The sequence below is a fragment of the Stomoxys calcitrans genome, chromosome 4, assembly GCF_963082655.1.
Source record: "Stomoxys calcitrans chromosome 4, idStoCalc2.1, whole genome shotgun sequence".
Lineage (NCBI taxonomy): Eukaryota > Metazoa > Arthropoda > Insecta > Diptera > Muscidae > Stomoxys > Stomoxys calcitrans.
Window position 1 is genome coordinate 183,418,311 of NC_081555.1, and position 17,059 is coordinate 183,435,369.

A 17,059-nucleotide genomic window follows, 5' to 3' on the forward strand; every position below is an offset into this window, starting at 1 on the left:
AAAACGGATGCAACTCTCTATAAGGCAAAGTAGTTTAAAATAATGTCAGCAATCCAAATCAGGAAACAAATAAAAATTGTTGTTCGGCCAAACTTCCCCACCGCAGCGCAGATGTTAGCATGTCCGCCTACGACCCTGAACGCCTGGGTTCGAATTCTGGCGAGACCATCAGTAAAAATTTTCAGCGGTGGTTTTCCCCTCCTAATGCTGGCAACATTTGCGAGGTACTATGCCATGTAAAACTTCTTTCCAATGAGATGTCGCACTACGGCATGCCGTTCAGACTCGGATATAAAAAGGATCCCCCTTATCCTTGAGCCTTAACTTGAATCGGACTGCACTCATTGATATGTGATAAGTTTGCCCGATCTTTAGTGGAATGTTCATGGGCAAAAAAATGAATTTGCATATAACCAAATCTGGATGAGTTTCGGTAATCCTCAAGGGCACTTTTTTGTAGTGGTTTTTAAGCATTATCCAGATTTTTTTTTTTTTTTTTTTTGAAAATATGAACACAATCTTTTTGTGCATAATCGTTATTTTGTTATTTGTTTAAATAGATGGAAATAATACATCCCCTGATGAATTCAAAAGTTATTGACGAAACGTTGGTTAAAAAGCAACAAAATATTTTATTTTTATTTGCTATAATTCCAAAAAAGGTATCCAAGATGAAGAATTAAACAATTTTTTAAACATTAGAAAAGTGCGAAGTAAACGAAAAATGGGAAACAAACAAATTTTCGAAAGGCCGATGTAACCAACTTTAAATGCCAACCAACAGGCCCCCGGACCACCTGAAGCCTTGAAAATTCTCTCATCAACCCGTTCTCAAACGACACATTTTTTACCAGTATTTTTTTCGATACTATCCCGAAGTACTATCTATGACGTCAAATGTTGGACGTAGAACTTTCTAAGGTATCCTGGTAGTTAGGTTGTTTTTTTTTATTATTTTTTTTTTTTTCACCGCAGTCTTATCTGCAAAACGCAGAAAAAGTCATTAGGATAACTCTATTTGTTTTCTACTTACATTTCGTTCAATTTTTATTATGCACCAACTACAGACGATTTTATAAAACATATTTATTAAAAAGCCTTTCCAACTTTCGTCCGATCTGGACCAAATTTGGGTCAGATATCGGGAAGCTTTAAAAAACTCACTCCTTCAAATTTCAGCGAAATCTGATAATAAATGCAGCTTTTATGAGTTTCAGACCCTTTATCAGCAGATCTGTCTATATGGCAAATATATGGTCTGATCTGGACCATATTCGGATTGGATGTCGGGAATCTTAAAACAACTCTCTGTTTTAAATGTTAGCGAAATCAGACCCTCTATCGGCAGATCGCTCTATATGGCAGCTACATGTAAATATAGTCCGATCTGAAACATACTGAGATCGGATGTAGGGAGGATTAAAACAAATCACTGCTTAAAATGTTAGCGAAATCGGATAATAAATGCAGCTTTTATGGGCTTTTATTGGCAGATCAGTCTATATGGTAGCTATATCTAAATATAGTGCGATCTGAACCATATTTGGCTCGGATGTTAAGACGCTTACGGCCACTCACTGTTTCCAATTTTACGCAAAATCGGGTAATAATAAAGCTTTTACGCTCTTCAGTCCCTTTATCGTCAGATCGGTCTATATAGCAGCTATTTCCAAATGTGACTTAGAACCCAATGCTCAAATTTTGGCGAAATCGGGTGGTAAATAAAGCATTTATGGGCTTCAGACCCTTTATCGGCAGGTCGGTCTATATGGTATAGTCCGATCTGAACCATATTTGGCTCGCATGTCACTGTTTCCAATTTTACGCGAAATCAGGTAATAATAAAGCTATATTGGAATATCGTCCGATCTGAACCAAATTTGGGTCAGATATCGGAAGCTTTAAAAAACTCACTCCTTCAAATATCAGCAAAATCTGATAATAAATGCAGCTTTTATGAGCTTCAGCCCCTTTATCAGCAGATCGTTCAAGAACTTAACCCGTGTGCAGCAGAAAGACATTGATGTACCCAATTTGACGTACTGTATAATTTAGGGTAGGGCAGCAAAGTAAAAACTTCTCAACGCCGCAGTGGGACCAGCCGTTCAGACTCGGCATTAAAAAGGAGGCCCCTTATCATTGAACTTAAACTTGAATCGGACAGCACTCATTGATATGTGGGAAGTATGCCCCTGATCCTAAATGGAATGTTCATGGAATACACAATTTTTTTGTCTAGTGTTACAATGGCCTTGCAGATATTTCCGAAATTTAAATTTCCAGAGAAAATGATGTCAAAATGTAACAATGTTCTCCAACATTTAATACACATTATTAAAAGAACATCCTTCTTCCTAGTTTAAGTTTTCAACGTAAATTGCTTGGACCCCTTGTCTCACTAAGACAAAAGTAAAATATAAAAGAGAATGGTGCACAGTTTCACCAACCCCCCGCAAGGCCACTATGCCTACTATACCACAATGATACACTCATGCGTTTGCATGATATTTATCACCCCCATGGCACCCTCTTTTATAACAACAAATCCACGATGATACGTCGCCCAAACGGATATAAAATACAAAAGCGAGCGCATGCAATGTTGATGGATAGGATTTGGAATTTTTCTTTCTTCTTCGCGGCTACCCCCCATTCTGATGCTGCGCCTGCTTAGTTTGTACGAACAAAAATTTGCCGGCAACACCCATGTGCCATGTTGTCTGAATGCAATGCTTTGTAGTTGCTGTGAGTGAATATTTGTTTGTATTTCGTATTGCTTTTGCTGTTACTCTCCAACTCATCCTCGTCTCACACCCTTTGACATTGTCAATACATATGTATATGAATATTATGGATGTGGGGACTGACTGCATGTTAGTTAGTTAGGCCTTGAATTTGTGAACGAACAAAGAAATCCTCAAATGGGGGGTTGAATGTTGTAAACACACTTTTCTACCTTGTACACTCCCTCTACGCACACAAAGTTAACGGGTGACGAGTGGGCTAGAAATGAGCTTTCGATTTCGGAACTCAAGCGACATGTTTGGCTCTGCTTTGCTCCCTCCTCAGCTAACACCTACCACATTTCTTCACTAAGTAGGTATGGTGACTTAAGTGACTCATCAAGAAGGTAGTTTGCTCTTAACTTAAAACCACAATATTTAATTATGGTATATGTAGTGGGGGGCCATAGTGTGAGTGGATGAAGCACATAAATCTTACCTCTATGAATTTCTCCTGTATCTCCGCTTTTTCATCCACTGAAAGGCCTTTTGTGAATTTGTTTATCGACATTTTATCGTGTTTCTTTTAGTGTTTGGTGGCAAACAAATAAAATGTAATTTTTTAAAACTACGAAATATTTTTCCAATTGTAAGTTTTCTCTTTTATATTTGTTTCAAATATCATGCATATCTGCTTATCCCAATTCCTTCTTGAGTAAGTAGTTGGGTTTTTATTTGTGTGTATGTAACTCTTTCTCACTAACACTTTCGCTCGCTTCTTTTTTTTTGTGACGTTTATTCTTTTCGGTTAACTTGTTTTCAAATTACTTGTAAATAAAGAAAAAAATCTGAAATGTAATTATTTGTTTTTCTTTTTTGTTTTGTATATTATATTATGTTGTTTTGTTGAATGTTTTGTTAAAATTAGCCACTAACTATCCGGTCAAAGAAGGAGAAAACGATTAAACCAAGTCTGAAGTCAACGTTATGATGGAAAAAGAGATGCCACAAGATGAATAAACTTCGATAATTTTGTCTAGAAATAGCAGATAATTTTTAATCGATATTAGTCGGTTTTAAATCGATATCTCTGACAGATAAAAATACGCTCCCACATTGAGAGAAAAAATGTGTCGACCCGGTAAACAAAATTTTGGATGTCAGACATTTCTGTACAAATGCTGAACTCTTCAGACAAGATTTTACCGAAATCACTCCGAATACTGTTTGGTTCATTGAGGAAGGGGTCTGAACGATCTCTGAAGTGTTTGTCTGTAGGATTCTTTTTCCGATAGCGCTGAAAGAATTCTGAACGATAACTGATCGTCTTGTCGCACAAATTTTTTTGTTCCGACGCATTGAAAAGAATTCTGAACAATTTCTGGACTGTTTGTAGAAATTTTTGTTCCAACAGTTTTGAAAAAAATCTGAACGTCCAGTCGCATGTTTTTTTAATTTTTATACCGAAAGATCGGTAGGAATTCTGAACGGTGGCTGAACTCTGGGTCGGATGTTTTTGAACTGGCTTTTTCACATAGTTATTTATTTGAACCTATAGGAATTTTTGTTCCGACTGTTCTGATGGAATTGATAACTCTGTGTTGGATTCTTTTGCCCTAAAACAGGGCACATTTTTTCCCAACAGTTCGAAAGGAATTCTAAACGATGTCTGAACTCGTTGCGAATGTTTTTGTCTTTTTTGTGCTTGCTTGTTCGCATATTTTTGTGTGTGAGCCATTGTATTCTATTTAAATATACATTTTCATACGCAGTTGCAAGAAAAAATTTACCAATGTCTATTATGTCATCTTATTACGCAAAGAAAATTTTATTTGAACGGCGTACCTCCAAGCGAAATTTTCGGTAACGGTACAGGTAACGAAAATTTCGTTGAGGATATATCAATATACATGGTACAACTAAGAGGTAGGGTCATTAGCACAACAACAAAAATCTACCCCTAAAGAAACTACCTTGAGTGGTAAATGGCGTAAATTGAAATGTCGAAGTTGTTTTAGAAAAAAACTTGGTTTTACAACTTATTTTCTTCAAATGTTTTTTATATTTGTATTTTTATCATTATAACACTGTTTTGTTGCTTATGGATCAAATAGAACATGTTTTTAAGATTTCAGAAAGAATCACAGGTATTCTATCAAGCCTTTGACATTTAGATTTATTCCAAAATCTAAATAAATGCCGGTACTATATTCGGTTTTCATGTTAAAACTCCATATAAAAAGAAAAACAAACGGAAAAATTTGCCGAAGTGTGTTTGTTTCGTCATAACTTGTTGTTTCATATAGGGTAAATTTACATTTCGGGACGCTCATTGAGAACACAACCGCAATCGCTGTACAACAAGCCATTTTCTTACGCAAAATAAACGCGATGATTGGTTGAAGTTATAAAAATATACATGAATTTCAATACGACACACACACACATTTTGTGTACACAGCTCGTAAGCAGCTGATAAATTGTTTGATGCCATATTAATTTTTATATGTTAATGCACCATTTTGGTCAAAGAACCCAAAACAATCTAATGTGGTAACCTTTTCAAACCAACGAAAGAACGATTTTCGGAAAATTTTCCGTAAAAAAGAACGTAGTACCAGCATTAAAAAAATTTACTCGATGTTCGCATGTCCTCATCTTTAAAGTGCATCCCGGTCAATGTATTTCTTATGGTAACGAAAATTTCGCCAGAGGTGCACATTGCCAAGATATATTCATTCAACAACAAATATTAAACATAAGGAATAGTTCATTGTAATTTGTTTATATTGGCCTCTGCGTGGCTTCAAGTTGGATTATCTGAATAATGAAATGAAAATCACACTGAATGAAATCAGCAAGTTTTTTATACAATACAAGCCTTATGGCCCTTCTAAACGGCACATCAAGATCGTACTCATCGTGTGTACGTGTTGGTTACAGCTTTTGCAAAAAACGGTACGTCGATTTTTTCTTTTCCTTGATTTTAGTTAATTTTTCATACTTCACTTCTACTTTTATAACTTTATTTGACACATAATGTGATTTTCAATATCTGTCAATTATTGATTACACATTTCTTCGTAAACGGTAATCGACAGACGTCATTTGTCGAAAAAAATCATAATGCTGAGTTTACATGGCACATCAATGTGTTGTCATTGTAATAGTATTGGTGAAAACAAAGGTGTTTCGTCACATGTACACATAACCATCAGTCGTGGCTAAAAAATCAAAATCATTAGATTGTTTTTGATGAATGACGTCTACCGATTACCGTTTACAAAGAAATATGTAATCAGTAATTGACAAATAAGGGTAAGAAATGAGAAGTAAAGTATGAAAAATTATATAAATTCAAAGAAAATAAAAAAATTGATGTAACGTTTTTGGCAAAACATGTAATCAACACGTATACACGATGAGTGCGGTCATGATGTGCCGTCTAAAAGCGCCATAAGATTTTGGTTTTTCAGTAATGACTGATGGTTATGTGTACATGTGATGTATACAGCTTTGTTTTCACCAATACTATTACAATGACCATTAATGTAAACTCTGCATTAAAACCCAAACAAAGCATTTGACGTTCTAGTGGTATTGGCTACAACTTAAGACATTGGAAAATTCCATCAGCTGGGCTAGTGACCTTACCTTTTTCAAACTCAATTAATCGATTGTATATAATCGATTTGAATCATTGTTGTTTTATTTGTGTTGTTTCACGCGGTTGTCGCAGTTTGTATCATCTTTTTCGATTTTTATTAAATATGAAAGAAATTCCCTTGTCCACCTGTGAGAAGAATTTTATTATTCAAGCCATCAAGCAGAACCAGGTGAGAACAGGCGAATTTTTTCGTTGTTGACTTATAATGGATTTTATTGTATGGATACCAGCGTTTAGATGGCCGCAAAAATGATGAATTTAGAAATATAAAGATACACTATGGAGCAGATTGGGGAAGTGTTATGGTTGCATTAGGAGAAACGAAGGTGCTGGGCCAAGTATCCAGTGAACTTGGTGAACCGAAAGCTACGCGTCCTAATGAGGGTATGTTCTATATAAACGTTGAACTGGGTCCTATGGCCGCCCCTCACTTTGAATCAGGGCGAAATTGTGAACTGACGGTTCAAATAAATAGAACTCTAGAAAGGACATTCAAAGATTCAAAGAGTCTTGATTTGGAATCGCTTTGTATAACAGCCGAGGAACGAGTCTGGATATTACGAGTCGATCTAAATGTACTGAACCATGAGGGTAACCTAATCGACTGCTGTTCTATAGCCACCCTATGCGCACTCATGCACTATAGACGTCCTGAAGTGAGTATAATCGAGGATGATGTGGTAATACACAAGGAGTCTGAAAAGGATCCCTTACCTATGGTTATGCACCACTATCCTGTTTGTGTCAGTTACTGCACCTTTGATGAAGGGCGCATTGCTGTGGCTGATCCCACTGTCATTGAGGAACGGACAAGCGACTCACAGATGATATTTGGCATAAACTCCTTTAGGGAATTGTGCTGTCTAAATCTGGGTGGATCGTCGCTAACTAGCTCAGCGCTACTTCTTCAGTGCTCTAAAAGAGCTGCACACCATGCCAAATATGTCGTTGAACTGGTAAAGGCTACACTAGAAAAAGATCTTGCTGCAAGAGAGTCGCGCTGCAATGTTGGCTTTACCGAATGCTTGAAGAAAAACACAATAACAAGTCTGGCAGAAGACCGATTAATTCTCAAATTGAGAAACTTTACATTTGAAGACAAAGAAGTTTTTCGCAAATTCAATGAGGGATTCTGTGAAGATGAGCCTGTCACAATGGAAGAAACTTTTCAGGGTGGGTTAACATTTTGCCATACCAACATACAAGACAATAAAAAAATTTGTTAATTGTTATATATTGATGTACGTATTACAGATTCAGTGGAAAACACCGCTGGTGACAAATGGGAAACGTCTGGAGTTGAAAATTGTGACATTGAAAGCTTACAGAATCGAGAGGAAATTTCTTTCGATACAGAAGTTAATGCGCCAACACAACAACAAATTTCTTCTTCCCAAAAACGTAATTCAAGTTCAAGTATGTCTTTAGGTGCTTTGCCGATTGCCGGGAAGAATTATTTTTATTATTATTTTTTAATTTCAGCAGATTTGCCAAGTGATTCTGAGGAAGAGGAGCAAATAATTTTATAAAACTTTTGGTGCTATTAAGAAAAAATAAAATAAAATCATATTTTCCCATTTTTATTTGCTTTTTTTTGTCTTAGCAAATTGTTCTATTTTTTCAAACTCAATAACTTATCACAATCATTAAAATGTTATTTGTGCTAAGACGCCTCCTACATGTCATATTCCGATGAGAGCATTGCTGGACTGGTGAACCGACGTGAATATGCAATAAACGTAATTTTAATGTTTAAATATGTATGTATATATTATTAAAAAAATATTACACGAATGCGACTTAAATGGTCACAATTGCTTATCATCTACAGCTATTAGAAATTGTTTTAATTAATGCGATTGGAGCACCAGCATAAAACCAGTGCCTCAAGTTGTGTCGTTACTCATGCCATTCTAAAGGTCTAGTTTGTTGGAATTCGACTTGACCATGTACACGAAATACGTTATTATTTCCTTTTCCTTGATTGGTATAGTCTTGAAGTGTTTCATAATTGTCTGTGGAATAATACAAAAAAAAAAAGGTTTTGGAGTGAGGTTAAATGTAAAACCAAAACGGTCTAAGTTAAAGATCACACAATAATTAAAAATTGTTTTTAATAATTTCCGGTTCACAATTGTTTAGATTTTTCTAAAGAAATCAATATATAGCCACAGGACCAAGAAAGTATGTTGTTGTAGTAGCCACATTTTCATGTGAAGGTGGCGATCCTCATCCGGCTCCTGTAGGTGAGCAAGCTCGTTCTGGTCGAAAGGACCGATTGCCGCGGTAACAGTGTATTCGGCTTCGATGTGTTCATCGCTGTCACTAGAAGCTAAGCTGTGAGCTACCGGGCGCGTCCACTGGTTGCGGATAGTGGACCCAGTGGAAGCCGACCCACCCTGACATGAAAATATCGTTCTAGTTAGGGAGTAAGTGGATGTATTCTAAGCTGCGGGTTTCTTACAGATCTACAAAAAGTGAAAAGTTGAACTAAAAATACAAGACGCAGGATGCAGATTAAAAAGAGAAGGAATACTTAGAAAATCATCAAAGGAGCAAAAAGTCTGGAGCAAACTGAGTAATATGTTGACGAACAAAAACATTAAACACAAAACTTACTGCGAGACGCAGCCTTTTAAAACTGACCCCACATTACCACAATAAATCTCAGCACAATATAAGATTGAGGACATAACAAGGGCATTTGCTAATGTCTTTCTCATACGCAGTGAAAGGTTAAGCTCCATATTATAAATCTTATGCAAAGTGTAGTAAACTTGAGCAATAACAGAATTGATATGTACATCATACTTCAGGTCATGATCTAAGATCAGTCTCAGACATTTGAGACCGTCCACGTACTCAATAAGAACATCATCTATACAGACAACTACAGACGACATAGTTATAATTCCACAGCACATTGCCTTTGTCTTTCTGGTATTTACAGATAGATTGTTAACCCGCAACTACTCCATTAATATAGAGATGCTGAATAACTTTTCAATAAACAGTGTGAACTTTCATAAACATTTTAAATAGTAACTGACCAAGGTCTGATATCTGCGGACTGAATCATTACTGATATCAGAAGAGTTATAATGGTATGTTTGATTCGGTCTATTTAATAACGTTGTTGTAGCCACATTTTCATGTGGAGGTGGCGATCTTCGCCAAGTTCCTGTAGGTGAGCAGGTTCGTTCCGGTCCAAAGGACCGATCGCCGCGGTAACAGGGAGGCCATTAGTTATTTAAAGGCTCCAATAACCCGCCTTGTCATATCGAGCATCATAGCACAGTATTTGTGCAAGAGTCGGTGCCTCCCGGCCTCACACTGAGACTCTCGGCTCGATACCGCTGACTGCCGTTGTAGCTACTCCGTATGGAGCATTCCACTATCCGCAACCTGTGGACGCCCGGTATCTCGCAGCTAAGCTTTTAGTGACAGCCATGAACACCACACAGATCGGACCTCAATGTTCCAGCCTGTATGGTGCTCACAGCTATCCCGTGCCGGGACGTGTTCAGAAATTACATTCAAAAATCGGAAAAGTTGAACAACTTGACAACACTGCCGGTTGTACGTACCGGATTTACCCAATGAAGTCCTTCATCCGCAAGGGCTGCCGTCTCAGCATACAACACACTGCTACAACAACAGAAGTTATAAAATTTTTCCAAAAACTAGCGGCATGTACCATTTTACACTTTTTGTTTTTACTCTATGTAATGCCAACATTGAAATCCTAAATGCTGTTTGTATTGATTTTTATACCCTCCACCATAAGATGGGGGGTATACTAATTTCGTCATTCTGTTTGTAACTACTCGAAATATTCGTCTGAGACCCCATAAAGTATATATATTCTTGATCGTCGTGACATTTTATGTCGATCTAGCCATGTCCGTCCGTCTGTCCGTCCGTCCGTCCGTCCGTCTGTCTGTCGAAAGCACGCTAACTTTCGAAGGAGTAAAGCTAGCCGCTTGAAATTTTGCACAAATACTTCTTATTAGTGTAGGTCGGTTGGTATTGTAAATGGGCCATATCGGTCCATGTTTTGATATAGCTGCCATATAAACCGATCTTGGGTCTTGACTTCTTGAGCCTCTAGAGTGCGCAATTCTTATCCGATTGGAACGAAATTTTGCACGACGTGTTTTGCTATGATATCCAACAACTGTGCCAAGTATGGTTCAAATCGGTCCATAACCTGATATAGCTGCCATATAAACCGATCTTGGGTCTTGACTTCTTGAGCCTCTAGCGTGCGCAATTCTTATCCGATCAGAATGAAATTTTGCACAACGTGTTTTGTTATGATATCCAACAACTGTGCCAAGTATGGTTCAAATCGGTCCATAACCTGATATAGCTGCCATATAACCCGATCTTGGGTCTTGACTTCTTGAGCCTCTAGAGTGCGCAATTCTTATCCGATTGAAATGAAATTTTGCACGACGTGTTTTCTTATTATATCCAACAACAGTGCCAAGTATGGTTCAAATCGGTCCATAACCTGATATAGCTACCATATAAACCGATCTTGGGTCTTGACTTCTTGAGCCTCTAGAGTGCGCAATTCTTATCCGATTGGAATGGAATTTCGCACGACGTGTTTTGTTATGATACCCAACAACTGTGCCAAGTATGGTTCAAATCGGTCCATAACCTGATATAGCTACCATATAAACCGATCTTGGGTCTTGACTTCTTGACCCTCTAGAGGGCACAATTCTTATCCGATTTGAATGAATTTTTGCACGAAGTATTTCGTTATGATATCCAACAACTGTGCCAAGTATTGTTCAAATCGGTTCATAAACTGATATAGCTGTCATATAAACAGATCTGGGGATTTGATTTCTTGATCTTCTAGAGGGCGCAATTCCTATCCGATTTGGCTGAAATTTGCATGACGTATTTTATTTTTACTTTCAACAACTGGGTCAAATAAGGTTCAAATCGGTTCATAACCTGATATAGCTGCCATATAAACCGATCTGGGATCTTGACTTCTTGACCCCTAGAGGTCGCAATTATTATCCGATATGCCTGAAATTTTGTACGATGGATCCTCTCATGACCATCAACAAACGTGTTTATTATGGTCTGAATCTGTCTATAGCCCGATACAGATCCCATATAAATCGTTCTCTCTATTTTACTTCGTGAGCCCCAATGGGCGCAATTCTTAAACGAATTGGCTGAAATTTTACACAGGCCTCCAACATATAATTTAATTGTGGTCCGAACCGGACCATATCTTGATATCGTTTTAATAGCAGAGTAACTCTTTTCTTATATCCTTTTTTGCCTAAGAAGAGATGCCGGGAAAAGAACTTGACAAATGCGATCCATGGTGGAGGGTATATAAGATTCGGCCCGGCCGAACTTAGCACGCTTTTACTTGTTTTCTACTTACGTCTGCCAGTTGTGCGCGCTTCACTCCGGGACGTGTTTGCAATTTATAGTGCCGCTTGTATCGCTTTAATGTGTTCACTTGTAGTTGATAGAGATCGGGTACTTCTGGCAGGTCAATGTCGGTATCATTGCTGTCATCTTCGGACTCCTTGCGCCGCCTTTTGGAACGTGCCGATTGAATTCGATCTTTGTGGTAGTCGCATATGTAAATATGCTGCGACGTGGGGTCACTGCTTAGCTTGAGGCGTTTGTCTTTGCTAGTCTTTTGTATACGTTTGCTATAGCTGGCATTTCCAGCTGGATTTCGGCATCTCTCCGTGTCGTCGATCAAACAGCAAGTTTGGTCTGCATGGCCACCTCTCGAGTCTTCCTCTGTTGAAAAGCCGTTGTTCATTGCAATGAAGGAAGACGAGTCCTTGGCACATATAAATTGTAAATTATGTATTTGCAAATTGATGCTGTTTTGCAACAAACACACACAAATAAAGCTTTATAACTACTTGTGTTTTTATATTTTTTTGCATTCGGTTTCCAAATTGCCAAGTTGTTGTAATTTTCCAGAATTATTTTTTTTGGTTACCTTTCTATAGTTACTTTACTTATTACTTTATGTCAATACCTAAATGTCAATAACTCTTTTTTAAAGTCCATTTTCGATTAATCGACTTCTTGTGTACAAAAGTCGATGTCGACTTTTAGTGGCAAAAAAAAAATCGAATAAGACGGCTATTCGATAAAAGTTCACATGGTACAATTAAGAGGTAATATATAACAGCATGCACGACGATCGCACTATGTGTGCCATCGCAAATGTTGTCTTATGACATGACAAGTTTTGCTATAGTTAAATTTGCACACATAGTGTGATACGAATGAAAATCATTTTTTAAAATAGCACTGTTCTTTTTAATTTAATACTACTAATTACAGACGGATGAACAACTTTCATGGTGAAACAATTAAAGGTGGTCTCATTTGTACAACAACCACAAATCATATGGTGCAATCCGCCATCTTGTCATCAAACTGATAGACGTTTTGCCAACACACCCAAAGAAATTTGTATACCTGTGAGTATACGTGTGCGTACATGGGCAGAGAATATGCGAGAAAGAAGACAATAACAAAGAGATTGCAAACAAAAATCTGTCATCTTAGTACCGTCAAACCTGGCCTGCTCTTAACAGCTGTTCGCATAAGACCACCTTTTTATATCCGCCTTGGGTGAGTATTAAACAGATAATAAAACTATGTATCTTATCAATAAAATATGGTGCTTATTCCAATGCTACATATTAGAAATTTGAAATTTTTCTAAAACTGTTAATATATATGAAATGTATATAGCAAAGTGTAAATTAGAAATATATGAAAATAAGTAGTACGTCTGTAATTAAATTAATTATTTCATGGGTATTAGTTAAAACTGAATGGAATAGAAGCAGAATTTTGGCAAAAATTTGCACACAGAAAAAAGTGGTTCATAGAATTGATATAAAAACTTATTTCAATTAAGTAAGTCAAGTTTAATACAATTTTATAAAATTTTGGTTCGTTGTTTTCAGTTAAACGATCCGTGAAATCGGTTTTCTTCAGGTTTGACGGCATTAAGATGTCAGATTTTTGTTTGCATTCTCTTTGTTGTCATTTTCTTTCTCTCATATTCTCACGCACACATATTTCTTTGTGTGTGTTAGCAAAACGTCGATCAGCTTGATGGCAAGATGGCGGATTGCACCATATGATTTGTTGTTGTTGTACAAATGAGACCACCTTCAATTGTTTCGCCATGGGTTGTGTGTGTATTATAGTTCAGAACGATAACACACACAAACAACGAAAAATGGCGCGAACAAGATAAATACACAAAATCGAGTTGCACTAATCACTAATTTTGACAATTAGTGCACTCAATATTTTGTTGTTGGGCAACTGCCACTACCTGCAAATGAATATATCTTGATAACAACCGCTGAAAATATTTTTCTGTGCTCACGCCGAAATTTGAACCGCGTCATATGCGGACAGGCAAACCTTCGCGCCACGGTGGCTTCCAGATATTTGATATCTATATACTTCTTACAAAAAGAGTTCTTGTTTAAAAGCAAATCGGTTTGTTTTTTTTGATATGTAGAAAAATTTTTACTTGTACTGCGCTCAGGTGGCAATTTGTCCCATAAATGTTTGGGACTGTTAGTAGCGTAACTATTATCGGCAACTACCTGTGAAGCGAAAAATGGATAAAGTACCTATTACGATTACGGTGTGGGCCACCGTAGCGCTGATACTGATAACATCGCCTCGAAGAATATGCCTTTTTTTAAAGATCTTTGGCAATTCTTTTACCAATTATCACTATTCTATATAAGATTGGCTTAAAGTAATGTGTGATTGTTTAACATAAATTAAAGATATGAATAAAATACATAAAATACCTACATATTAAGATTACGGTGGAGGCCATCGTGGCGCAGAGGTTAGCATATCAACCTATGATGCCGAACGCCTGGGTGCGAATCCCGCGGTGAACATCAGAAAATTTTTAGCGGTGGTTATCCCCTTACAAATTCTGGCGACATTTGTGACGTGCTATGCCATGTAAAAACTTCTCTCCAAAGAGGTGACGCGCTGCGGCAAGCCGTTCGGACTCGGCTATAAAAAGGGGTTAAATTAAAATAGGACAGCACTAATTGATATATAAGAAGTTTGGCCCTGTTCCTTAATAAAATGTTCATGGACAAAATTTGCAAAAAAAATTTGCAATTTATAGAATACTAATGCTTTCCCAATGGATGGTTTTGCATCGTGAAAGAGTGTGGACCTGGAACATTTAAATAAAATGGATACTGTGAGAAGCAGCGAATACGGTAACGGTTATAATTCTTAACAAATTATTTACAAATTGCTATATTTGCGTAAATCGATTTAGAATTGAATAACAAACACCACACTAAGCTTTGTACGAGTGCCCATATACAAATAAAATGATAGCTGAAAATAAGAAATTTTATGACAGGTTTTGCATGCAATATGTTTGTTAGGATTTATTTACACTAAAAAGTTAAAAAAAAAAATACTTTCCAACCATTGCTTTCAAATGAGTTAAAATTTTCTTACGCGATTGTTTGTCATATGCTCGAAATAATGAATTATTTCTTGTGATTTAGTTAAAATTGACCCAAATAGAAAACCAGATTTTGCAATATATTTGTACATTTTTATTTACTCATAATTTCAAATATTTTATTCCACCAATTAAATTCATACGAGTTAAAATTGTCATACACAATTGTGTATCATATGAACAGAATGAAGAAAAACACATGTCACACAGCACGCGTAACAAAGGACTTATTGAAAGGCGAGTTCGGTGAACATTTTATTTCACGTTTGGGACGTAACTGTGAATGGCGAGCGCTACATTGAGATGATATCTAACTTTTTTTTGCCAAAAATGCAAGAGCTTGACTTGCATGACATGTGGTTTCAACAAGACGGTGCCACATGCCGGCCTAGATCGTGCGATTTAACGCCTTTAGACAATTTTTTGTGAGGTTATATAATTACCATATACTTACTTTTACTTTACTTTAATTGGCTATGACAGAATATTTCTTCCACTAGCCGAACATAGAATAGCGTTGCAAGCGCCTCGATCTTCTGCGTTCATTCTAAAATCCCTGACACCAAGTTTCGAGTTGTCTCCCACAACTTGATCTTTCCATCGTGCTTTTGGTCTTCCCGGTTTGCGTGTACCACCGTGTTTGCCTTCAAAAGACTTCTTTGCTGGAGCTTCTTCACCCATTCTGACAACATGACCTAGCCAACGCAGCCGTTGTATTTTGATGCGTGTAACTATGCTATCGTCGATCAAAGCTTGATACAGCTCCCATATAAACCGATCTCCCGATTTTGCTTCTTGGACCCCTACAAGGCACAATTGTTATTTGAATGGACTGAAATATTACACAATGACTTCTAAAATGTTCAGGATTCATTTATGATCCGAATCGGACTATAACTTGATATAGCTTCAATAGCATAACAGTTCTTATTCAATATTCTTTGTTTGCCTAAAAAGGGATACCGCGCATAGAACTCGACAAATGCGATCCATAGTATATAATATTCGGCCCGGTCGAACTTAGCACGCTCTTATTTGCTAATATTTCTTTTGTTGTTAGTTTTTTTGTTGTCTAAGCTTTCAAGATCAGTTATTTTTGTCTGGCATTTACCACAGGGGTAACTACAAAACCAAAGGTTGCCCAACTTACCAACGGTCCAAAGTAAAATTATATACAAATGTCCAAAAATTAACTCATTAATAAAAGCAGAAGAAGTCATTTTAAATGTTGAGGTTAAGTAATTTTACCTCGAATTCTATGCAGCCTTATTTTCAAACCGAATGGTTTTCTTTTAAGGATAAAGGTTTTTTTACCTTAAAAATACAATGTCCTTTATTGAGTTGCACAAAACTTTAATCCATTTTTCATATTCATTTTGTCATTCTGTTTGCAATACATCGAAATATCCATTTCCAACCCTATAAAGTATATATTTTCTTGAATAGCGTACAAATTTAAGACGACCTAGCCATGTCCGTCCGTCTGTCTATTGAAATCACGCCACAGTCTTTAAAAATAGATATATTGAGCTGAAACTTTGCTCAGATTCTTTTTTGTCCATAAGCAGGTTAAGTTCGAAGATGGGCTTTATCGGACTATATCTTGATTTAGCCCCCATATAGACTGATCCCCCATGAGACTGAAAAGATCGGTCCTGATTTTCATATAGCTGCAATATAGACCGATCTCTCGATTTAAGGTCTTGGGCCCATAAAAGGCGCATTTATTGTCCGATTAAGTCATCGTTTGGGACAGTGAGTTGTGTTAGGCCCTTCGACGTCCATCTTCAATTTGGCTCAGATAGGTCCAGATTTGGATATAGCTGTCATATAGATTGATCTCTCGATTTAAAGTTTTTTGTATTGTCCGATGCATTTATTGTCTGATGTCGCGGATATTTGGGACAGTGAGTTATGTTGGATTCCTCGACATCTTTCTGCAATATGGCACAGATCGGTCCAAATTTGGATATAGCTGTTATATAGACCGATCTCTCGATTTAAGGTCTTGGGCCCATTAAACGCGCTTTTATTGTCCGAATTCGTCGAAATTTGGGACAGTGAGTTGCGTTAGGCTTTTCGACAACTTTCTGCAATTTGGCCCAGATTTGGATATAGCTGTCA

At 37.0% G+C, this 17,059-nt stretch overlaps 3 protein-coding genes across 4 annotated transcripts in view; 1 reads left to right on the forward strand and 2 right to left on the reverse strand.

The window, feature by feature from the left end:
- LOC106095892 (plastin-3) overlaps positions 1-3,677 on the reverse strand; it is a 30,738-nt gene extending 27,061 nt beyond the window's left edge. The window contains exons 1-2 of the mRNA XM_059366776.1: positions 3,660-3,677; positions 3,223-3,550 (exon numbers count right to left, since the gene is read on the reverse strand). Coding sequence (XP_059222759.1) covers positions 3,223-3,294 — 72 coding nt within the window. The 5' untranslated portion in view covers positions 3,295-3,550; positions 3,660-3,677. The remainder of the gene's footprint in view (positions 1-3,222; positions 3,551-3,659) is intronic.
- Positions 3,678-6,411: 2,734 nt separating this feature from the next.
- LOC106086401 (exosome complex component RRP45) lies at positions 6,412-7,973 on the forward strand. 2 transcript variants are annotated; one of them, XM_013251066.2, is made up of 4 exons: positions 6,412-6,559; positions 6,621-7,563; positions 7,645-7,806; positions 7,873-7,973. In XM_013251066.2, the coding sequence occupies exons 1-4, from the start codon at positions 6,494-6,496 to the stop codon at positions 7,917-7,919; spliced, it is 1,218 nt and encodes a 405-aa protein (XP_013106520.1). In that variant the 5' UTR covers positions 6,412-6,493; the 3' UTR covers positions 7,920-7,973. The 2 variants fall into 2 exon arrangements, with proteins under 2 accessions (XP_013106520.1, XP_013106521.1); XM_013251067.2 differs by having other exon boundaries at positions 7,876-7,973.
- LOC106086402 (histone deacetylase complex subunit SAP30 homolog) lies at positions 7,955-12,438 on the reverse strand. Its single transcript, XM_013251068.2, has 2 exons — positions 11,813-12,438; positions 7,955-8,405 (listed from the first exon to the last, which is right to left on the reverse strand). The coding sequence occupies exons 1-2, from the start codon at positions 12,203-12,205 to the stop codon at positions 8,304-8,306; spliced, it is 495 nt and encodes a 164-aa protein (XP_013106522.1). The 5' UTR covers positions 12,206-12,438; the 3' UTR covers positions 7,955-8,303.
- Positions 12,439-17,059: the final 4,621 nt, after the last annotated feature.